The 24,709-nt window shown below is 42.5% G+C and overlaps 2 protein-coding genes across 2 annotated transcripts; one reads left to right on the top strand and one right to left on the bottom strand.

Moving 5' to 3' along the window:
- Positions 1-930: 930 nt before the first annotated feature.
- psmb3 (proteasome 20S subunit beta 3) lies at positions 931-3,969 on the bottom strand. The gene is made up of 6 exons (XM_018726200.1): positions 3,852-3,969; positions 3,250-3,434; positions 2,503-2,610; positions 2,016-2,193; positions 1,306-1,400; positions 931-1,098 (listed from the first exon to the last, which is right to left on the bottom strand). The coding sequence occupies exons 1-6, from the start codon at positions 3,852-3,854 to the stop codon at positions 1,050-1,052; spliced, it is 618 nt and encodes a 205-aa protein (XP_018581716.1). The 5' UTR covers positions 3,855-3,969; the 3' UTR covers positions 931-1,049.
- Positions 3,970-5,870: 1,901 nt separating this feature from the next.
- On the top strand, positions 5,871-23,186 carry gpr179 (G protein-coupled receptor 179). The gene is made up of 13 exons (XM_029247490.1): positions 5,871-6,742; positions 9,091-9,199; positions 10,926-11,022; positions 12,867-13,087; positions 14,761-14,829; positions 15,800-15,909; positions 17,328-17,566; positions 17,768-17,906; positions 18,015-18,117; positions 19,140-19,286; positions 19,833-20,711; positions 20,760-20,934; positions 21,505-23,186. The coding sequence occupies exons 1-13, from the start codon at positions 5,871-5,873 to the stop codon at positions 23,184-23,186; spliced, it is 4,842 nt and encodes a 1,613-aa protein (XP_029103323.1).
- The last annotated feature ends 1,523 nt before the right edge of the window (positions 23,187-24,709 follow it).

Here is a 24,709-nt window from a genome sequence, read left to right as displayed (position 1 = left end):
ACCATATAAATCAGTGTATATCACACAAGTAGCCAAATATAGGCTTTTCCATTAAACAGATAAACACTTTTTTTATCATGTTCTTATGAGATCAGGGGAGAAGTCAATCTAGAAGATGTGAGTTTTGTGACTCTTATTAACTGTCAAGAGAGATTCAGCAGTTCTGAGTGAGAGGGGAGGCCATTCTGGCACATTGGAGACAGAATCAAAAATCTTCTGAGCTGGAAGATGGAGCGTAGCAGTCTGGATGGGGTGTATAGAGTGGTCAGATCTTCTAGGTACTGGAGAGACAACAGAGTGAAATGAGGACGAGGGATACATGGGAACCCTTTGGGCAGTTCCCTAACACTCGTACCATGGTATTCTGTATCAACTGGAGAGGTTTTATGGCAGAGACCAGAAGACCAGATGAGAGAATTACGGTACTCCAGCCGGGATGTTATCATGATCTGGACCAGGAGTTGCATACTGTTTGTTGTGAGAGTTGGGAGGTTTCCATTTATTCATAAGAGAAAGGACCCTGAAATAGACTGGCATCCCAACTAGTGTATAACTCCTCTTCAGCCTTGCACCCAAACTTTCTAAAATAAGCTCCAGCTCACCGTGACCCTACTCACCACAAGCAGTCATTGCAATTAGATGGATAAATATAGGAAAGGTTGGTATAGAGCACATATTTGCTGCAGCTCTGCTTGAAAAGGTTTGAAATTCAATTTCCTTTGACCAGTGACTTTGTTTTCATGATTGATTGTGTTACAAAGAACATTTATAAACTTAAGTTTACATCTTGAAAATCCTTATTAGTGAAGCTAATGGTAATTACATCATTCAAGTTATAATTCACCTTATGAAGGGATTTTCAGGAATGTAGGGCAAGGAAGACAATATGAAACATTCCACAAAACTGAATACAAGTCAATAAAAAGAAACACCACTTTTATGTTTTGTATTTTACTTAACATCACCATGTGAAAAACAAAGAGCAAACAGTTTTGTTTTTACATACAAAATAGGGGTAATTAAATGAATATATGCAGCAGTTGAGCTTTCTAATCCATTCTTGCCTTCAGGGTCCGAGTTGTAACCTTGTTTTTTTCACTGTGAACAAGAGGCAATCGTGTTAAGTGCTGTAGTCAAACTGATGTTTTAAGCATTTTGCACATCAATTTTAAACAACGTAATCTAGATATTCATAAGACAGACTCACAGTTTTTGTCAGAAAAGTTCACGATAGAAACTGAATGACTTCCTGTTCCAAAAACAACAGGCAAGCTTAAATAAATTAGACTCAGTAGTGGGACTTACATGACATGCACGACAACACCCATGCCAGAAACGGCATCTCTGTCTACGGCGTTCAGCATGGCTTGTGAAATGGTCTCAAACAAGTCCTCTGGCTCCTGAAATTGGCATAAAACACAGAAAACACAGCCATGCAGCTGAATTTAAACAGCACACACGCAGATGGTCATGGCACAAGATGGTCAAACAGCTGGTTATTTAAAGCCATAAGACTGCAAGTTTTTTCCCTGGTAGGATAACGACGACTTAAATAGCCTGGACATATTACCTCAGGGTTATAACCCTGAACTGTAGCAAGAAAAATAACTATCACAGGAGGAAATTCTAAGTCATCTGGGCTACCTGACAGATTAATAACACTACTACTACTACTAATAACTTTATTAATAATGGTGATGACTTTTGACCAATATACAGAAACATTTAAAAATCCCTAAAAAAAATAACTTTAGAGTACATTAAGCCTTAATAATAAAACACCAAAATCTAAGTTCATCTGTATGGAGTCAATGTTGTTAGTTTTCAAATAGGCAAATTTGATTTTTTTCCCCTCTATTGACACAAATGAGAAAGTTTAAACACAAAGCACTTTCTGGAAAAAATGTTTTTGGGCAAGACAGTTATGCATATTAACCATGTAAAACATTTTAAAATTGAATTTTAAAAAAAAAAAACAAACTTTGAAGTAAACTTGAAAAAAGTGGAGTACTCACCATGTCTGGCTCCCACAGCGACTCACACATGCCGTACATCTGCTCAGCGCAAGTGCCGCTAACCACAAAGTCCTCTGTTACCATGGGGCAGCCAATTAGGTCCAGCGAGCAGATGAAAGGCTCAAACGTCTTTGGGTCCAGACCCGCAATTACAGGCTCAATGTAATATGGACCAAACCTGAAGGGACACAGGGGGAAAATGGGAAAGCAAAAAAAAAACCCAGACACAATGAAGAGTAGGTAGAACAGTTAAAATGGTTAGAGCAGTGGCCTTGTATTCAGAAGGTCCCAAGTCAAAATCCCAATCCCATTTTAGTACCCTTCACCAAAGGTTTTATCCTGAATTGTCTCCGTAAAAATGATCCAGCTATATAAACAGGTAAATCGTTGAAAATATATCAGTGTACAACCATAACACTGGAAATCACTTATAAAATACAATTAAAAATAAGTTAATAAATTAAAAAGAAAAAGCAGTTATGCCCACCTCCTCTCATAAAGCAGGTTGGACACCATGCTCATGAAAGTTTTGGGCTTGATCTGACGGCCCTCCTTCAACTCGTACAGGTTAAGTCGGAATTTAAGACGCTGAGACCTACAAGAAAAGCAAGAAGAAAACAGATTACGTGCAGGACTGCGCATATCTAAACACAGAATGCTTTAAAATTCACAAGTTCTGCAAAATTCAGTGAACACTTCCACACAAACGGTTCCCTATGGTGACCCTACTGCAGCAGCTTTGTGAAATTCTTCATAGCTTTTGTATAGTGTCAGAAATTGCAGTTTATTTTTAAGTCAAAATTCTGTCAGCCTCTCCGTTTTGACTTATGACCACGGTTCCTCCTTTGTAATGCTCCTTTGTACTCACCATGTGTTGTCAATTTCACCAAACCAGTGGGCTTCATCTGAACTCGTACATTTCTCATGGCGATTTAGAAACTCAGAGTCTTTTATTATTAAAACTCATTGGCATCCAGCTGTTATCATTTTGGCACAGTGGAGTCAAAGTGAGCTCTTTTTCATTTGTTATTGTTATCGCCACAGCTGAATATTATTCAAACCAACACTCACCTGACCCATCAGTTATTCTGTATTTCAATCCAAATACAAAAAAAAGAATGTGCCTCTTACTAGCAAAGGCATGCCCCACATACACTGCATTACATGATCTGCTTCATATTGACAGAAATGAGGGCAAGAGAAATGATGAAGACTACCAGGAGAGGAGACTTACACAGTCTGCACATCTGTAGCCAGGCCTGCCAGGCCAATGTAGAGGCGGTCCCCCATGGGAAATATCTTCTGGAAGTCTGTGGTGACCATCTGTGCCTGAACTCCAAAGCGGCGGTCAGAGGCAATGGCCACGCAGTCCTTGCCCCGCATGGCCATCACTGCCCCGCCATTATATGACATGATAGACTGAAAGAGGAACATGAATTTGCAGCAAAATAGTTATCAGTCACAATCAATCAAAACCAATGGGACATTCAATTTTCTATTCACATGTTCACAAAACACAAATAGAGCAGCTCTGTGCAGATTTCCCAGAAGCCACTGCGTGCTGCTCCGACAACAGCTACACTGTTCTTCACTCACTCAGCCCTTTAAAGACGCTACTAGTATGCCAGCCAGGAAAAATAAGGAGTGATTACAATAATACTAAAGTCCACAAGTAACTATCTTTAAAACGAGCTAAGTACAGCTTCTGGCTTTTATTCAAGTGTTTCTGTTCTGCCTGGTTCACGCCGGCTTGTTCAACCAGATGATCATCAACATAAGGAAAATCGTCGTATTATTTTATTGCCTTATTACAGAGTTAAAGTGTCATATACTCACCATTCTGAAAAATATATGAGGGATCTGCCTCAACAACCGAAATTAAGTATTAAAAATATATGTTCCCGGAATTTTCGCTGAATAATTCCCCGCTGCACAGAGCGAGCCCAGAAAGGAAATGACGAACAGGAACAGCGCGCAGCAGCTGCTGGCCACGCGCAGGTCTCGAAAGCTTTTCTCCGATTGGTCAACCAAACTCACCACGTGACAAAGAGACAATTTTCAGTTTCAGTTTCCCGGCCGCTGCGCGCTTCTTACCGTCCGCATAGGTTGAGTAGTAACGAAACGTTGAGAGAGACACCGAGAAGAGATTTGCACTAGAACTGTACAAGAAAATTAAAATCAAAGAGAGTTGCTTTAATGACACTGTTTGTATGGAGCTTTAGCGCACAGATAGTACTTGCAAGGAAAGAACGTTTCCAATAAAATATTAATAAGCATTTTTTTCCTCTCCAAAAAGCCAATGAAGTTATTAAAAATATAGACCAATTTCCTTCTTTCACATTTTTCTGCAGTTATTAGTATAACTATACTAAAGTGAACTCAAATGAGCCTAGAGGAAAGCTGCAAAAGGCAGCTGGTGGGTTCTAGAAAAGGTTTCTACCCCGTTGGCCCCAGTGAAGTGAAAGATGCAGAGTGCTATCAAATCCTCAGCTTTCAATTTATTGATTTAAATAGGCATTATACACAAGAGAATACAATGCAACAATTCAAGCTTTGAAAGATCATGAAAGAGATTATGCATGCATTAATATCATAAAAATCTGTACAGGAGGGGAATTCCAATCACACTTGTCTCCCAGCCCTTCACTACGGATTTAAACAGTGCAGTATGACATTGTGATCTCGACTGGTTTATTTACAGATGGTATGGAAAATGACCTGCGACTGACACATGGAATATCACATTAGCCAAATAAAAAAAGTGCCAGAACTATGCAGAGAGCAATAGGAAGAAGAATTTTCAGTATGGACAGAGTGGACCACATTTGACACTGGAGAAAAGAGGAGAAAAACCAGAATGAGAGATGCTGCAGAAACATTATATAACAGCAAAAAGAGATATGCATATTATACAGCAAGAAAAGCTGCGAAAATGCTGCAAATAGGGGTGATTGGAAAGGGACAAATAGCGTTTCAACAGCAATGTCCTTAAATACAGGGTTACACAGATGCCTCCCTAGGTGTGGGGCTCACAGAAATCACAAGAAATGTTTTCGTGAAGCACTTGCCTCGGCTCCAAAACACAGAATTTGTGTCAATGCTTACAGTTGATGACATTCATGCATAAGAACCCAATGTGGGCAAACTCTCTCTTTATCCTTAGTCGCCACATATCACCTCAAAGTACCTTTGCAACCTTTTGCAGATGGGCCTTTAGCATGGTAGTTAATCTGTGGAATTCGGGACACTTATGCATGCATAGATGGAGGATTAACCCTCAAACCATTGCATCAAGGATTAATCCTCCAACCATCCTCTCCGCCAGACAAGTGCACATTTGAACCCTCCCACCCACTCTGAGCCCTGTGCCACGAAGCACAGCTGGAGAATCACAGAGGCTGCAGTGAGGGAGAAGCTGTTAACATCTATCTACATATGAAAATATATACTGTGTATATATGCATAAATCCTACACACAGCTGTTTTTGAGGGTCTGTCAAGGTAGAACTGCTGCTCATTTTCTCTGGCCTCGGTTACTGCTGCCTGACAGACTTACAAACTCTCTGTGCCTCATTAATACCTCTGTTACTACAGTGTTACTCAAGTGTTGCTTGTTGAAATGGTTTTGAGTGATTCCTCATTTCTTTTCCTTCACACAGACAAAGCTTTGTAGTGCAGGAAGGAACACCTGGAGAAGACAGCAGGACGGTTTGAATCAGGATTTTTCGGTGGCACAGAGCTCTGCAATCCCCATGCTGTGAGTGGAGTGTCTACACCAGACCCGCTCTGGCTACAGGGCGAACTAGGCTGAAAGGGAGAAGGACCTCAACGGACCTCACAGAGACCGGTCCAAAAATGGATATTCTGCAAATCTTGCTGGTGTTGCCTCCTCTCCTGTCTACACAGAGCACCTCAACCTTCCAGGGTGATGTCACAGCTGATCCCATAGCGCTAACCAGCACAACAAGTACGAGAAAGGCTTCCACTTCCACTTCTGGCTCTCAGACCCCTGGACCCAGTTCCAAACCTGCGGTAGAGGAAGAGTGGGCTCACGTGGAAGCTTATTTGTACAGCGGAAACGCAAGCCTCCTGTCGCTGGCAAAGTGCACACAAACGTATCACTTGAGCGGGCTGCAGGGCTCTCAGGCTGTCCTCGGTCCCTTTCTGCATCAAGCCTTGGATGCTCTCACTAATGCTGCCAACTTCCTCAACATGATCTTCCAGGCCAATGACTTGCGGGAAAGCAGCATAAGGGAAGACATGGAGTGGTACCACGCGCTGGTGCGTGGCCTGATGGAGGGTGATCCCCTCATTCGCCGAGCGCTCTTCACCTTCGATACGGAACCTACCGCTCTGCAGCCACAGCTCGTGCTCCAAGCTTCCCGGCCCAGTTACAAGTCCCAGGACATTTTACTGCAGGACATGTCCTCTGCTTGGGAGCGCCTGCATCCACCTGCCCCGGCACCACACATCAGCTGGTACACTGCCTTCAAGTTTTCGGCCCAGCTGGCTCCCACCCTCTCCAAGCGAGTACTCCTCAATGACCTCCACACCCTGGACACACCGAAATGGGGCCGAGGCGACAGCTATGTGACCAGTCAGAATGGGGTGCACTGGGCAGACCCACCCTTTTTAGAGTGTGACAACAGGCACTTCTTACCTGGCTGGTTACTCACCCTCTCCACTCCTTTCTATGGTCTCAAACCCGACCTGAGCCCAGAGTTCAGGTCAGTAATGTTTTTCTCAAACTGTTATACGTGAATTGTACTGTAAAACCCCAGGGAGCTTGTATGTGTGTGTGTGTGTGTGTGTGTGTGTGTGTTTATGATCCTCTAAGTCTGTGTACAGTTTGTATGTTCTTCTTGTGTTCGGTTGGGTTTCTTCCAGGTGCTCTAGTTTCCTCCTACAGTCCAAAGACATGTTTCAGAACTAGTGGCCTGGTGGCTGGTGGTCTGTTGACTCTAAATGGCCCATACTCTGTGTGTGTGTGTGTGTGTGTGTGTGTGTGTGTGTGTGTGTGTGTGTGTGTGTGTGTGTGAGGACTGGCATCCTGTCCAAGGCACACTGTCTCACACCCTTTGCTTTTGGGATTATCTCCATATAACTATAATTCAGCACTGGTAAAGAGATTGCTTATTATGAGCATGTGATGAATATTTTTTATTTTTGTATATTAAAACTGCAAAAAAAAAAACACACACCAGGGGCAAACAGTTAACATTTTGGCAAACACACCAGGGGTAACAGTTAACAAGATGTATATAGATTGCTGTAAACATGGGCATTAGAGATATGTTGCTGTTCCATTTTAGCTCCATGTCATTAATAGGCATGTCATGAGTGACATCAAAATTCTTATATAAACAGACAGCAGTGATGTTATAACAAGGGGTAAAGCATAATTTAAACAGTGCTGTATCAATCTTCTAAATGGACATAGTGGATATATATTTTCATTTTAAGAGATTATTTTAACCACACAGATTAAGTTCTTAATTCTAGCTTTCAAATTACTGTGGAAATGCTTGTGCAATGAACATAAATAATATTAATGTATTGTACATTTAAATGACACTAAATAGACACAATAAGTAAGTAAGTGAGGGGGAAAAGAAGGCAACAGTGAGGAGGAAACAAATATAAAACATACAAATACACCAGGCTGGTGCAGGAGAAGAGAGTTGGGGTCAAAGGCCAACTGAATGCTCCTGTTTCCTGGGTTTGATGCAGACGTGTGTGGAAAAATAAGACAACGGTAAAACAACGGTAAGATAACGATAAGATAGCAGTAAATCATTTTTGTTACTCCTTTACCTGGAGAAACACCAGAGCTGTCGCCATGAATGGGCACTTTGTGGGATGGTTAGCTGCTCACATGGGCAGCCCTGGGTGGTTAGCAGGTGATCTTTTGTGGGTCTGTCAGTGTAAAAGTCCAAGGCTGCAGGTCCTTCCCTGGATTCCTGGGGCAGCAGGTGGCGTAGTGGTTGTAGCCACTGTCCCTGGACTCTGGTTACAGCTTCAAATCACACCTTCTGTTGTATCCATAAACAGGGTACCCCCAAGTTACTCTGGTAAAAATTCCAACGCAGTATAAATCAACAATAATGAAAAGTAGATAAATTTTCTAAAGTGCTCAGAAGAGAAGCATCTGCTGAGTGAACATTTCCCTGTCCCCGAAAGATCCGTGTTGGACGTTAGGGCATGTCCACACCACATGGGACCCATTTTGAGTGTTCTGGTCATAATCTCTGATGTACAGTTTTAACACCACACCTGGGAGAGGAAGACTGTTCCTCCATCATTGCGTTCATATCTCCAAAGCCACTTTTACCCCAATTCCACAATCAGTAATAGAGTAGTGCAGGTGTTATTGATCTATTGGCGGTGTACTCCATTAAAAAATATGCTCTGCAACACATGCTGGTTGAAACCACTTGTGCTGAGCGGGGTTGTGACAAACCAGAGCCTAACCCGGCAACACGGTGCAAGGCTGGACAGGGAGGGGACACACCCAGGATGGCAGTCGCAAGGCACCCTAAGCAGGACTCAAACCCCAGACCCACCAGAGAGCAGGATCCAGCTAAACCTGCTGCACCACTGTGCCCCCCATGCACTGCACTGCTTGATTAATTTCAAGCTTATGTTAAAACCAAGAATAACAACATTCAGAGAATAATATTCCACAAATTCCAGTTTAGTGCTGATTACTGACCACTTTATTTTATAAATGTGCCAAACTTCTATTTGTAATTTTGCCACTTTCTTTTTTAAGTCTCCACCTTGGTCATAGCATAACACAGAAAACATTCACTTCTTCTGCCTGGTGCTGCAGGGATCAACAAAACCAGCACTGCTGATCTGTTTGGGTGTTCACTCCGCTAAAAGCAGATTATTTTTTTTTTTAAATAGTTTAAAAATGTTTAATTCAAAAACAAACAAACAAATTAATGTATGTATGTATGTCCATTCATAACCCACTGAGCAAATGTACTACAATTGCCATATGTCTTCTGTTTCTCATGCTGTATCTGTGGCCGTGCCTTTTTGTGCCTGTATGTTTACGTTTCTACACCAGGGGTGTGATCCGCATAGATGTCAATCTGCAGAGCTTTGATGTGGATCAGTGTGCCGAGGGAAACGACTGGTTCTTCAACACACACCAGTGCAACCGCTCCAGCATGCATGTGAGTTGAGGGTTCACTCACAAGGGAAAACGGACACAGCTGCTTTGTCCCCTTTCCAGTTTGAGACTCGCTGGGCAGAAGGAAGAGAGGGAACACGCTCCGCTCACATTGCACCACACCAGAATAAATACATGACTTCAGATATATTACTCACAAAATACTATACTCAGATGGGACCCCTGGAAATAGTGGTAGGTCAGTGCTACTTGCACTTAAGACCAATAGTCCTGGTACCTCTGTCTGTCATTTATTTTTGTTGAAACTGAGGTGCAATGAACTCACTTATTGATTGAGGTCTTTGCTGGGAAAAGGCTGAAATAAAAAAGAAAAGAAAGCAGATGGAGCGAAAATGCACAGTCACTAATCATAAAAACTAAAAGAAATTAGTAAATAATTAGTAAGGGTGTATTAAAACAGCTGTAACACCCCCAATGCGGGAACCAGACAATATATCTGAGCCACAGGATAACTGAAGCTGGATTTGGTGGAATGTTGGGCAGACAATGAAAGGCAGTTTTTCCAAAGTGCCTTAGAAAATGAACATTTTCATAACTCCAAGTCCAAAGGACTGGAGATGGGGGTAACACAGAGGTCCTGTCAGCACAAACCTGGAGCTCCCGAAATGTACAATCACACACAAGAAGAAAGTAAAAGAAAGGGCCAGTAGCGGCAGTAGTAATACGTGTAGCGGTATCAGTACTAGTAGTAGTAGTGAAAATGTTAAGTGCGAGAATTTGCTTGATGACAGAAGAGTAATCTCAGTAAAAAAATAAGTGCAGTTAATGCAGTGTTTGACCCTCTTCCCACATCATCCTCAGATCAGTGCAGCAGATGAAGGAAAAGAGCATTAAAGGCACATTTAGACTCTCAGTGAAGAGAATCAATAGCAGCTGAATACTGGATATGTCAAGTGTGAGTGTGGGGAAATTGAGCTCAGATCCACACTATCCTTACAGGCTGTACTCATGCACCACAGGGTGAAATGATCTTCAAAAGGGCAACTGTACACACTTCAGGCTCATGTAATGGGATCCTGTGCTACGAAAAACCATTACCATAGCTCATGAACATTTTTCCATACAACAGGCTTATTATTCAGCACAACAGCATTTCTGCCTGTTACATGGCCCATTTATTTTTTTAAATGGTGCTTTATTCTGTACTACATTTGTGGGATATTTTAGGACAGAGGTGCATACTCGGTGTCTCAAATGCAAAAGATGAATAATCAGGTAGCACTGATGTCTCATAGCACCTGCACTGTGGGTTCAAATCCGACTCAGTCTGCGAAGGTATTCCACCTGTGTTTGCATGGCTTTCCTCCCTCAGCCCAAAGATATTTCAGGTGAACTGGCAACTCTGGATTGTGTGTGTGTGTTATGTTGTTCTGTTTTACAGATGTGTAAATGACTGCATATTTATATTTATTCATTTTGCAGATGCTTTTCTCCAAAGCGACATACATCTCATTGAAAAAGCTATTTGTGACTGTAGGTAGTTGAGTGCAGTGTTGTGTATCTAACATTTCTAAGTCATCTTAGATAAAGGTGTCAGGTAAATACTACTAATTAATATTTACATTTATTCATTTACCAGACTCTTTCTAATATCAGTCAGAAAGTTAGGGGATGCAAGTTACCAGGGTGCAGATCCTGACAGGAGAGCGTTTCATAGCCCAGACAGGAGACCATGCGTGACCCTTCCTTCTGTGTGTCCCCAAACGCAGTGCGAGCACATTCGGGGACGGGGCTTTCGGCTCGGACAGTATCGCTGCCATTGCAAGGAGGGGTTCTACAGCCCGCTGCCGGCCACCCCAGATGCACGTAAGCCCACCTGCCTCCTCCCATCCACACATTACTTTAAGGATCTACAGGCTGAACTTACCCAGGAAACCAGCCTATATAGGTGCCTCCACTGAAAGCCTTGAGAGCCCTATTAGAGAAGAGACACCAGTCATGGATCCAACATTACAACTGAAACATGAATCATTTGTCCTAGTGGTGCAAGAAGACAGCTTTGTGTTTTTATTTGCCTCTGGCAGCTACATCTTCCCCCATTACCATGGTACTTCAATTCTGGAAATCACCGTTCCTAGGCTTCCATTTCTGAAGGCAATTTCCCAGATTTAGTACATATTTCAGGAACTTTGTAGGGTACAGGTGCCTGGAAGGCGTGGGGTTCGAGTCCTCCTCAGGGTGTGTGGAGTTTGCATCCCGCAGACTGGCACGGAAGAAGGCACCGAAAAACGATTTCCATTATTCCCTTCCCTTGGAAATCAGGCGATCGGTCGCTAAGGCTCGGACTCGTCTCACTGTTCGTTTCACCCATCTGTCTGGGACCAACATATCTCACTATGATTTCACATCAGCAGTGTAATCAGTCTATGAACAGCCCATGGGGGACACTTTCCTGCTGTTGCCTGTGCTAAAGACAAATCTCATGTTTCTCTGAATCTGTAAGTGGAAAAGATAATACATGGTACATATTTGGCACATTTCCACAGCTATATTAAATTTCAGTTACTTCACATTCTTTTCAACCCTTCACATAGTACAAACAAACAGGTTACAGTCTACTCAATGTTTTGCTGTTCAAACTCAACACACTGTTCACAAAAAAATTAAACGTTACATCTCCAGTAGCTATACTATGCTTTTTCACTATTCAAAATAATAATGAGAATTACAAAAAACCCACATGCCATATGAAACTGTATACTTCAGGACAGGGCAGCTGGTAGTTTAGTGCTAGAGTGTGGACTCAACAGGTCACAGGTGTAAAACCCACCTCCAGCTGTAGTTCCCTTGAGAAAGGTACTTACCATAAATCGCTCCACTAGAATTACCCAGCTATATGAATGGGTAAATAATTGTAGATATCCTAACATTGTAAATTGCTTTGGAGAAAAACATCAGACAAACAAATAAACATAAATGTCATTAAATAAATTTCTGTATTTGACATGATGGGATGCCATAGTCTCAATCATTCGATAACGTCCATATGATTCTCCCTGCAAATTCATGCCAACTTGCTTCCATCTGCTCATGTCCACACTGCACCACACATCAGTGTGTTGCTGAGCTGAATGTGCTTTACTGAATCTAAAGGCTGACCATGGAAATGCGGGTTGCTTTTGCTTACGCAACAGACCAACATTTTAGGAAATGAGTATGGCAAGACAGTGGATTAAAAATCAATCATCAGAAAAAAATGTTAGCAACTCCAAAAATTTGTAACTCAAATGTTAGTAACATGAGGAGAATGTGAAACCACCTGGTAAATTCAATTTTTCAGTTTTTTACTGCAGAATAAAACAGAGGATCAAAACTGCTGTGATCACATCAGAAGAATTTTTACAGGACCTGTTGAAATTTGGAGTACATAGATAAATATAAATAGCAAATGAAATTCCTTTAAAGAAATTCATATGTAGAATTTATCAAATTTCGGTGTACATGTTTACGAGAAATTAATTTCAATTTTCAATTATTTTAATTTAGAATGGTCATCCGTACTACTCTATTTCTACACTTTTTCGGTGTATGAGGGTATCTCAAAAAGTATCCACAGTAGTTTGGCTTTAACTGGAATTCTGAGAAAGCAGATACTTCTTGACTTGCTCTCGTATATCTGTGCTTCTTGATATGTGTTGATCTTTGTGCAGGAGTTCAGGAGAAGAGAAATGGAAACGGCAGCGGAAGCTCTCCTCCTGCACTACCCCTGTGTCTGCCCTGCTGGCCAGGCTGCAAGCAGTGCAAGGATGGAGCCCCTTGCAAGGTTCAGGAGGACTGGTACCTGCGGGCAGCTGTGCTCACGGTGCAGGGCTTTTTCATGCTCCTTGTCCTCATCAGTATGTTGGTCGCTTACCAGTTTCGTAGAAACAAGGTGAGGATCATGTTTTAACAACAGATATGGTAAAGAAAATGTAGTTACAGTTCCATACTGTAGGTAATTTGTAGAAGCAAAGTTCTAGTACACGTATACATATGAGACAATGAAGTAACCAGAGAATGTAATTGCTCAAGCTACTTTTTTCACATATAAGCTTGCATTACACAAAGCTTTATGTGAGTCGTTCAGTTAATAATTAGTCCCCCACAATTCAGACTGCTTTATCTGGATGATTGTCACTCTGACAGTTACATTTAAAATATGTACAAAAACAAAAAACGAAAAGCTAACGCTAAAATTTCTAATCTAATCTTGAATCAAAAAAAATTTAGGCCTTTGTGATTTTAAGATTTCAAGATACAGTTGGTTCCTTACTTACTGGGAAGTGAGCGAGGAGCTCCTCATCCATTCAGAATTAGGGGTCAGAGAACTAGAAGGGTCTGAACTGTACCATTATTGTATTGTATTATATTACTGTAACAAATGTAATTCATTATTTTTGTGCCCTTCTGACTGATCTCAGGCAAAACACCCCAACAGGCCCTGCTGCAAATTACAGTGGAAGCACTCATGCTGTGGCAGCACTGCAAAGGAGTCTCAAATTCATACATATACATATATTCATGTTTTCAGAAGCCATTGCAGCTGACTTACTTTGTCTTTTTGTTGCAGTGCTTTTTTCATTTATAGTCTCAAATGAGCAGTAGCATTAATTGTTCAATTAATAATTCTTAGCTAGTGCCAAAATCTAATCAGACCCATGAAGATTTCTCTGAGGAGGTGTCCCAATAAAAAAACAAAAGAATGGGATCTAAGTCATGTGGTTCTTGCAAGTTTGCTTTGAGCTCCTCGGCCATTGAACGCTCAGAGCTCTCAGACCTACTGTACTGCTGAGGTTTGCAGATCCTCCACTTGTGAAGCTGTTTTTCAGTTAGTGTCAAAAACATTTTCCACTGCCTGTTACCATTTTAAGTTCCATTTTGTGTTGAAAGGCTTCTTTAACCTTCCAGTTATGCTTTGAGAAGGTATGGTGGCACGGCTTGGTTTGCTGCTCTTTTCTCAACCACTTTGCTTTATTGGCTCCTCACTTTCATTTCTCTTTCCTTTCAGCTTCTTACAGCTCCGCTGCTTTGTACAACTAGGAAACTTGTCTTTTTTTCCTTGGTATACCTCTAGACATTTCCCATGTTCACCTCATCACCATGAACTCTCAGGGAAGACGCCACATTCCTGAAATACACAGCTGCTCAGCTGTTTACAGTTAGTGAAGAATCAAAGGGGTTTGGCTCTATCTGGGATTCTAGAACTGTGGAGACGAATAGAATTCATAACAGGTTGGGGTTCCACGAGGTTCCCATTGGAACAGCCTTCAGGGTCCGTTCCTCTCAAGTCCCAGAGCATCTGTGAGACATGCCGCAGTGTCTGCCCCACTGTACCCCGATGTGCTCTTGCAGGATTCCACCGTCCAGAGTCACGTGACTCTCAGAGTCAAGATAAATCTGCTGAATCACATCCCTCCTCATGGGTCTCACTCCTTTGTCAACTCGGTCACCACGAACCAAACGAATCCCATGAGTGAAAGGACACAATCGGTCACTCAGCGTTCAGCTGCCGCAGCTCCAGTGTTTCTCCTCCACTAATAGTCTCTCTCCCTGTTTGTGTCTCAGAGGATCAGAGCATCGGGCCTGGTGCTGCTGGAAACCATCCTGTTCGGCTCACTGCTCCTCTACTTTCCTGTGAGTCCAAATTTCTCTCCAGGTCAAGGATGTTTCAGGACACTCTCACTCTAGTGTGGTACACAAGAAATTTTGCTTCTTGAACACTAGTGATATTAGACTAGTATAATTAATTTGTTTTGATCATTTTTTTAATCACAGGTTGCCTACTAATAAAATACACCCTATCATGAACTTCCCAATTTGAAAGTGTTCTCTTATGTAATAGCTTCCTTTTTGAATTCATTTGCATAATTACTTTCATTGCCATATTAACTGGGCTTCATAATTTGCCAGAGAAAAAATGGGCATGTGTTGGTTATCATGTAGACTTTTGGAAAACCAATGCTTCTGTCATGGCCGGTTCCGGAAGGAAGTGGCGGACCCAAGTGCGGAGCAGAATAGGGGCTTTATTCAGGGAAATCTGGGAAACAAAGTCAAAGGTCAGGCAAGAGATCTCCGAGGTGCAAACATCATTCAAGGGATAATCCAAAAGGCGAGGTAGATTTTCAGGCAAAAGGTCGATAATCATAAAGAGCTACTGAGACTAAGGAGGAGGGAGACGGGACTAGGAAGGGATGGCAGGATCGGGAAGGAGTGAAGGCAATACTGGTAGGTTGCAGGTCGCAAGGCTGAACAAGGGTCCACGTCAGCTCCTGGTCTGACGCTGCCTTAAATGTGATGGTCTCTGTCGTGCCCCAGGTGTTCCACGTTGGCTGGATGGTGTGGGCATGGCAGCTACTGCTTTTCTTGTGTCTACAGACTTTACTCAATCTTGACATAAAAAGCCTATAGAAGGCAAAAATTTACTTAAAGACAAGAATTACTGTTGGATGATTGCACACCAATTTTGTCTGAAACAAAAACATGACGGAGGTAAAAGCACATTTACTGAGCCCTGTAAATCTCCTTTTTCTGTGCAGTGCAAGAAGCTGCAGCAGTTTACACACCTGAGACTCACCTCGCTCTTCTTTTCTGTAACTTCTTTCAGGTGTTCATTCTATACTTCAAGCCCAGCACCTTTCGGTGTATTTTGCTCCGCTGGGTGCGTCTCTTGGGATTTGCCATCGTTTATGGCACAGTGACACTGAAGATGTACCGGTCTGTGCTTTATTCCTTCTTTGTGTTTTCTGATACTTTGTTGTGCATTTTTTGTATTTATATGTGTATTTCGGAGGGGGGCGCGGTGGCGCAATGGGTTGGACCGGGTCCTGCTCTCCAGTGGGTCTGGGGTTCGAGTCCCGCTTGGGGTGCCTTGCGACGGACTGGCGTCCCGTCCTGGGTGTGTCCCCTCCCCCTCCGGCCTTACGCCCTGTGTTACCGGGTAGGCTCCGGTTCCCTGTGACCCCGTATGGGACAAGCGGTTCTGAAGATGTGTGTGTGTGTGTGTGTGTGTGTGTGTGTGTGTGTGTGTGTGTGTGTATTTCAGTAGAGGCCTCACAGCTTCTGGACTTTGCGTTCGGTTGTGGGTTTGGATCCAGCTCCGTCAGTGTGCAGTTTGCATGCTTCCCCCTGTTTCTGTGGGTTTCCTCTCACTCTTTGGGGCTGTGTTTGTTGCTACCTTGCAATGGACTGACATCCCTACTTGTGCAGTCTCCTACCAGGATAGGTACTGGACCACCACAGCAGTGGACACACACAACACACTGGACAAGCAGTTTTTGGGAATAACTGAAAGCATATTAATGTAGACAGTGCTAGTGTAGTATATATAAATGTCTGTGACTCAAGCGACTCACTACTCAATTATTGTGCATTAACTTTTGTGTTTGACTTTGGAGAATTTCATATTTTTAGACAGAAAAGGTATTACTGCACAGCACATTACACATGTTTACACTGTTCTGCTTGTTGCACACTGTAAAGGCCATGTACAACAAGCAGGAATCTGGAAACCCCTAAATCAGAAAATAAAGTAAAAATGGTAATCCAATCAAATTATTCTTTCATAAAACTGAATTACTCAAAAGTGGTAGATGCATTATTATTATTGTTTATACTATAATAATAATAAACGAGCTCATGTTATTTATACTCTGACTTTGCACAACAAACTACCAACTTTAGGAAAAACACCTCAGAACAGAAATTTCAATTCATACAAACTTTGGTGATATGAAGCATGACACAAGGCAAGGAGTCCCCACCAAACAGGAAGTGGTCCTGCCTCTCATCTCACAAGTGTCTCTCAGAAAACTTGCGACTTTTTATCATGGTTTAAGATAATCATAATAATGAGCCCTTCACAAAAATGTTTTAAAGTCCTAAGAGAAAGGAAAGCCTTACGTATCAGTTTAAATCTGAAGTGATAAAATGCAGAGAATTCTCTGGAAGGGCAAAATCATTACAAATGACTTTGTGAGGTTTCATTTTCTATACTTTCACTGCAAATGGTTCTTTAACAATTGCTCAGCAGAAAGGGGTTTCTGGGTGTCCTCATCACCAGCTGACCGTTCAGTACTGCACTTCACTGACCGTTAGATAGCGCACTATTTGCACTAACATCACTGTCCCTGCAGGGTTCTAAAAGTGTTCCTGTCCCGAACCGCCCATCGTGTGCCCTACATGTCAAGCACACGCTTGCTGAAGATGCTCGGCGTGGTGGTGCTCACAGTTTGCTGGTTCCTGACCGCCTGGACGGCTGGTGCTCTGCAGAACCGTGACCGCAGCATTCCCTTAGTGGTCAGCGCGAGCACCAGGCAGGGTCAGGCCTTCACTCAGTGTGATCTCGATCGCTGGGACTACATGATGGCCATAGGTGACTGAAGATGAGCTCCTTTCACACTTGCTGGCTGTGGTGAAGGAGAACTGTCACTGTTCTTATTAGTTCTATAAGTAACAGACAAGATTTATGATTGGTAACATACGGATATTATTGAAATGACAGTATACAAAAGCCTGGCTCAATTTTTTTCCTCTTCATGACAGAATTACTGCAATTTCTCTGCCTCCTTTGCAGCGGAGATGCTGTTCTTGTGCTGGGGCAGTTCGCTGTGCAGTGCCGTCAGGATGGTGCCCTCCGCTTTCCACGAGCCTCGCTACATGAGCATCGCGATCCACAATGAGCTTCTGGTCTCCTTGCTCTTCCACGTTCTCCGGTTAATTTGCCAAATCTTCCATCCTCTCCAGAATACATCTCCCATGCATTATTTTGGGAATCTGTACATAAAGCATAAATACAATGTAAGTCCCCATTTATGTGGCAGGTTCTTCAAGCCCTTTCTGCACCCCGACTGGACGCTGCTGCTTTTCTTCATGCACACACACATCACCGTCACCGTTACTGTGGCTCTGCTCTTCATTCCCAAGGTAACTGTGGCTCACTGTACCATGCTGCATCTCTATTTGTTTTCTGCAAATCTATTTATACTGCAAGCTACTGCTAAAGAACATGGTTTGTTTTCAGTTCCTCCTATTTCAATTTGTGTATGGAAAAAATATTTTTTGGGGTGGCACAGCGAGTAGCGCTGCTGTCTCACAGCGCCTGGGTGGTGCGAGAGGACGTGGGCTCAGTCTGTGTAGAGTTTGCATGTTCTCCCTGTGTCTGCATGGGTTTTCTCCCACTGTCCAAAGACATGCTGTTCAGGTTCACCCATAGTGTGAGTGACAGAGAGAGTGTGTTCCATTGATGTATGGATGAGTGACCGACCCATTGTAAGTAGTGTATCTAGCAGTGTAAGTTACCTTGGTGAATAAGGTGTGTGGGCTGATAACACTACATAGAGTTCATTGGAAGTCGCTTTGGAGAAACACGTCTGCTAAATAAATGGAAAATACCGGATCCTTCATAAAAGAACATAAATCACTGAAAGTAAGCGTTTCAAGATTTGTTTATATATGTATTTTTTTTTATTATTTACGCAACTTAGAGCATCAGTGAGTGAGGGTCAAACCACAAATCCTGTGTCCTGTACTAGATTTTACTACACTTTACCTGCTGCCCCAAGTTATGAGTTATTACCGATTCTTTGTCTGAGAACCAGATATCATTCAGTACGTTTCAGAAAGTAGAAAAGTCAGCTGTGGTGAAATTGGATGCAAATAATAATCATAACCAGTCAAATAAATTTAATCTCAGTGGTTACAAGTATGAGAGCACAACAGTAGCTGTCAGGAAATGTGTGGCATAGTTTCATCTGGATTTCCATGATAGGAACAGTCGAATATTGTTTCTTAGAACATTTCTTTAAAAGGTGAGGCCATAGCAGAGGGTCAACGTGAAATATTCCCTCAGCATTAAATCAGAATTAAATTATCTCTTTTGAATAAATGTAAGTGCAGACAGTGCAGAAAGTCAGCTAATTAATGAATATTCATTGCATGTGTTCCAGTTTCTACACGTGTCACGGCCGCTGCGCGAGGAAATTGCTGCTGAAGTGTACGAGGACGAGGTTGACCTGCGACGCTCCTGCTCCTATTTTACCAGCAGCTTCGCTTCTGCGTGGAATGAACACAACTTTGAGCCCGATGACATCAGGGTAGAAACCTTCTGCATGCCCCACTTTCTTTAATTTCATAATTAGACCAATAAGCTAATAACGCAAACTCTCTCATTGACACTTAGCAAGCACTTTTTCAAAACAACTTACAGCAGTCACTGTAGCACTGCACTGGCACCTTTCTCACCTGCAGTGTTTTACAGTGTTAGATACACTACTTACAGTGATCACTAAGTTACAGCAGGTCAGAAAGGTGTCAGTGAGATACTACAGTGATCACTATAGTACACAACTTACTATAAGTGTACTTCACCACTGATTTACAGTGTTAGATATACATGTCATCCTATCAACGCATGATATGTGTCTTTTCATTGGCGATAAGCCTTTGAATAGCTAAATAAAGGGCATGGTTGTCTCCTACAGTTTCTTCCTTCACCCCTTTTGGAAACACTAACCTGATCATCATCATCTTCGCTATAGTTCTCTCCTTTTTTGCATTTGCTATTTTATAATTCTTTTAGATCTACTCCTTCTCTTCTTTTTCACCTCCTTATATCAATTCCTCTCTATTCCCTGTCCCAGGATGAGTTAAAGAAGCTGTATACACAGTTGGAGGTGCACAAAACTAAGAAAATGACTGATAACAACCCTCACCTGCCAAAAAAGCGCAGTTCTCGACTAGGACTGGGGCAGTCCATCATAAAGCGCATCACAAAGATTCCCGAGTCCATGAGTCGCCAGTGCAGCCGCGAGGAGAAGGACGTGTCACTGTGCGGTCGAACCGGCAGCAAGCAAAGCTCATGCATAAAAAGGGGGCTGGAATCAGCGAGCATCAAATCTTCAGAAGAATCATTCAACCAGTGCGCTCTTCTGCTGCACAAGTCGCACAGCACCTATGACTACAGCAAAGATCGCCAGTCCCACTTCGTAGATCCCAGAGACGTCTCGCTGCTCGACTCCTTGATGAGGAGGAAGTTGGCTAAGGCAGCATTTGAGCGCTCTGAAATAAAGTCTGTAGATGCTGTGCCTTTCGTGTACAAGTCCGCCAGTGCTCACAACCTCTCTGTTGACCAACAACTGTTGCAGCCCGAACCAAAGAAGCTGCAGAAATCACTGAGTGTGATGACAAGCAACAAGGAAGGTTCACATGAGCAAGCAGGTAAATCTTGTAATGTGGAGCAAACCCTTGATGTCAGCAGGGCAAAAAAGCAAGACAGCCAGTCTAGACTTGGTGCCTCCATAAGTTCTCAAACGTTAAACGCCCTTCTGTCTGAGTCATTTGACAAAGCAGAAGTCTGTCCCTGGGAGCTTGAGGATCATCTCCCAGAAGGTAAAAGTCAGAAGCATGTCACCTATGCGACTGGCTCATGCCGTAGCCAAAGAACCCTGGAAAGGACAGACTCTCCTGCCATTCAGCAATGTCACCTTGGTCCATGGGACACCCTGACCATGGACTACTCCGTGGAAAGCACAGTTAGGGTAAAAGAAGAAGGAATCAGCAACAACAAGAAAACGACAGAGGACAAACACGGAGGGGCAGAGGCATCAGACTCCGATTCGGAATCGATCAAACCTCAGGTTCCTCTCTCATCCAGTGCTCCACATTCCCCTGTAACAGGAGTAGGAAAGCAAAAAGAGCAGCGGGTCTTCTCATTCTATGGCAGACCTGCTCTCTCCATGAAAGGTTTCATGAGATCTGGAAAAGGCAGCAGAACAGACAAGAATAAGAAAGGTCTTCAAGTTATGGGCAAGAGCAAAGAAACAATGTGTGAGGAGAATATAGGTTTTCATCCTGACACAATCAGAATACCTTATCCCAGGATGGAAAGTGTCGGAGTCCTGCTAAATGATGGCATCAAAGACAATTTAGTGCTTCAGACCCAACAAACAAGCATCACTGACACTTTCCTCAGAGAATGTAAGGAGACAAAGAGAACAAAGAGGAAAGGCAGTTTGCAGATTGATATGGATCTCCCAGAGAAAAATATGCTAGAAAACAAAACAAGGAATAAGGACAATATCTATGAAAACATATTTCCATGGGAAACACTAAATCTAGATGGTCTGAGGAAGCAGAACAGCTTACGTGCTAATATCTGCCCCTGGGAAATGGACGAAGAAAAAAAGGTTCCCTTCAAAGACAGCCAGGACATTACAAAAGGGCAAAAGCCCAGCATTGGAAAAATTTCTAAACATCAAAGCATGTTTTCTCAAAAAATCACAAACACAGAAGTTTGTCCATGGGACATTTCAGAGGCATCTGAGCAGCTTCCAATAGGACACCAGGGTAATTTCGCTGCTGACATCTGTCCTTGGGAGGTGGAGGACACCAGCAGCTCCTCCATGGTAATGAATTCTGCCAGATTTCCTGAAGAGATAAAGGAAATAGAGAAGACTCAACGGAAGGAAGGACTCCCTGCTAATGTATGTCCTTCACAGGAAGAGAAAATGGTAAGGCACAGAAGTGAGGATAGAAGCTCTGTTACAAATGAAGTACGGGGCATATCACAGAATCAGGATGGACTGAAGAAAGAGGATCCCAATAAAACAACATACAGCACAAAAAAGACTGTGGATGAAACCACAATGAAGGTAGAAATATGTCCCTGGGATGTTGTATCTGCATACATTCCTCAAACAAATCAGAGTAGCATAGAAGACATCTGTCCCTGGGATGTGAAGATACTAGAAAAAGAGAAGAAAGCACAGGAAGGTGTGCTCAGTGAAATATGCCCCTGGGAAACAGCTGAGCCTGAGAGAACATTTAGACAGTCAGAAATCTGCCCGTGGGAAGACAAAGGAAGTGATATCACTGACAGCAAGAAAACAGACGAACTTAAATGTACAAACAGCACGCAGAGAATGGACAATGAAACTCCAAACATTCAGAGTTTCGTGGCAGAAGTGTGCCCCTGGGATGTCATTGCATCCCCCCAGGAAAAGACACAAAGAATGCCAACAGTTATTGCAGAAGTGTGTCCCTGGGACGTAAATCAAAGTGATTCTCCTCATGTCCAACTTGAGGCCTCTGAGCCTTCTCCAGAAGGACTGAAAGTTATGGAAAGCACAGCAGAAAAACAAAAGAGTCCAATGCTCTGGAATACAGAGACTGATGAAGGAGAGAAGATGACAAAAATGCAAGATGTTTCTGCTATCTCTGGCCAGTCCTGCCCTTTGGAGCTGGAGACATGCCAGGCTGAAGGTAAGCGTGAACATGAGAGGAATAGGGGATCTCTGATCTCCATGGGAGAATCTCCCAATGACAGCACAGTGCCAAGACAGACGAGCATCACTGTAGAACCCTGTCCATGGCGTTTCCCTGAGATGTCAGTGAACATGCAGGAGATCTGTCCCTGGGTCTCGATGAGTGCCAAGCCCAGCCTTGTGAAGCAGACAGCCATCCAGCTGTCTTCAGAGGAGCCTGAGGCAGCAGATACAAAAGAAGAAACAACTTTTGTCAGTAACTGCTCAGTCACAGCAAAAACTGCTTCCCCCGACATCCAGACCACAGAGAAGCAAGACAAGACAAAAGGGCGGAGTGGTGTTGGCCAAGGTCTTGCTCCACTGGCGACTAAGGAATCTGAAGGGACAACAGTGAGACACGCTGGCACTGACACTAATGAGCATCCTTTGGAAAGAGTAGAAGTTACATCAAGTGGAGAGCTGCCATTGGGCTTCGGTACCCAATCTTCAGCTGCTGCAGTGCCAATGCTAGAAACTGCCACAACAGAGACAAAGTCTAGCAAAAGCTCTCATGAAGCAGGAGAAGCACAGCCTGAGCACCCTGCAGCTTACTGCGACTCATTCAATCCTTGGCATGAGCAGGAGGTGAAACGATCTCTCATCTTCCCAAACTCGGCCCCCTGGGAAGGTGAAAACACGACAAATGATGCGGAGAGCGAAGCGGAAGCCTTCTACTTCCCACCCGAGCTGTGAGCTCCATTCGAGCTATGTGTTACCCACCCTGGAGCAGATGTCCTTGTCTAATACCCACACACTTGCACAAATCATCTCCCCAAGACAGGACAGAACAGAACAGTCCCCTTGCATGTTTGTGTGTTGCAATGCCACCATGCTCTACATTAGTCATCAAAAGTAAGTGCTTTTGTTTTCCCCAAGAAGAACTGTCAACAGTTTTGCTGGAAACTTTCCAGATAAATTATGTCACCTGAAAGTAAAGTTAATAGGGGGAGAGGCAGTGAAACACAGCTGTAAAGTGATATGTTGGTAAGCGCTCATTTGTCACAACTAAAAAAACCAATTTACTGTCCTGCATAAAAAAAACTTCTGTGACCTGACATTTTGTACAGTGAAACTTGCCTCTTTTTGGCCTTCATTTACAAACTGAAAATGTGCACAATGCACAATAACCAAAATTAATGTAGAACAGGCTTGCAGCATATAAAACTTTTTTTTTTAAATCAGTTTATCCTGTTGAATATTTTCAGATTTATGACATAGCATTTGTTTTTACCTAAAGAATTTGCAAATGCATTCACAAATTATAAATATTTCTTCATAGAAACACTAATGAAAGTAATACTCATATATAAGCGCTTTAATGGAATTAAAACGCATTACAAATCATGCTCGTATGTTTCCCCTTATATTTCCTTTATCAATTTTTTTTTTTTCTTGTGGGACTGAAATGGTTTGGGGAATTGTATGCATCTCAGATTTATGGCTTACGAGGACTGAAACCTCTTGACCGATTATGGATTGAATGTATATTGAATTTTGAAGCTATTTGTAACTTGTTTTTCTTAGGCACTGAACTGCAGTCTTGTTCTGGTTTGGAGCCATCACAAGATACCTGTCAATTTTGACACCACAATGTCAAGCCAAATCTGACAGGAAGGCTTGCATTCTAATACTACATTTTTTTCTCAGTATTTGCACTCTAGATCACATACATTTGTACTGGTGCACTTAGATACCATTAATAAGAGAGAACGCTAAATTCTGTCACCATCTTAACACCTTAGAAACCATACTTCTTTATGATGACTCAAATTTAAGCACCATCAGAGCCACAAGACTTTGCTCCTTCTTGACTCCATATAAATCTCACTGTTTGTGGTCAAGAGGACCCAAAATCCCCTCTTAAGTAATAATAATAATAAAAAAAAAACCTGTTTATTTCATTCATTTCAATTTTATGAAACATTGAATAATACATTATAGCTTTCCTTTCCTGCAAATCACATATGCAGCAGAAGAAAATAACCTCAAAATCAGAGTAGTAATTAGCCAAATGACTTGAAGGTTCACTCACTGGTAATTAGTTAAAAAAATGGCTTAAATTAATATATGGCTTTCCTACTGTGAGACCGGGGAGAAGGGCTCCAACCATCCTACGTACCTGTCTTTGTTTACTACAATCACAATTTTGTGTTTGTTCTAACGTCTTGCTGTGTCACATACCTAGAAGATTTACTTGCATTTTGTCATAATAAAAT

The sequence above is a fragment of the Scleropages formosus genome, chromosome 21 (genome assembly GCF_900964775.1).
Source record: "Scleropages formosus chromosome 21, fSclFor1.1, whole genome shotgun sequence".
Taxonomy (NCBI): domain Eukaryota; kingdom Metazoa; phylum Chordata; class Actinopteri; order Osteoglossiformes; family Osteoglossidae; genus Scleropages; species Scleropages formosus.
Note: the sequence above shows the minus strand (reverse complement) of the source record. Positions and strands in the feature narration are given on the sequence as shown.

Bases quoted from the DNA above. Each gene is read 5' to 3' on its own strand.
- gpr179 (XM_029247490.1), top strand. From the start codon at position 5,871: ATGGATATTCTGCAAATCTTGCTGGTGTTGCCTCCTCTCCTGTCTACA. The intron at 6,743-9,090 runs GTCAGTAATGTT...TTTCTACACCAG, and splicing joins GACCTGAGCCCAGAGTTCAG to GGGTGTGATCCGCATAGATG. The intron at 11,023-12,866 runs GTAAGCCCACCT...ATCTTTGTGCAG, and splicing joins GCCGGCCACCCCAGATGCAC to GAGTTCAGGAGAAGAGAAAT.
- psmb3 (XM_018726200.1), bottom strand. The intron at 1,401-2,015 runs GTGAGTACTCCA...TGCCAATTTCAG, and splicing joins CGCTGTGGGAGCCAGACATG to GAGCCAGAGGACTTGTTTGA. The intron at 1,099-1,305 runs GTAAGTCCCACT...TCTTGTTCACAG, and splicing joins GGTGTTGTCGTGCATGTCAT to TGAAAAAAACAAGGTTACAA.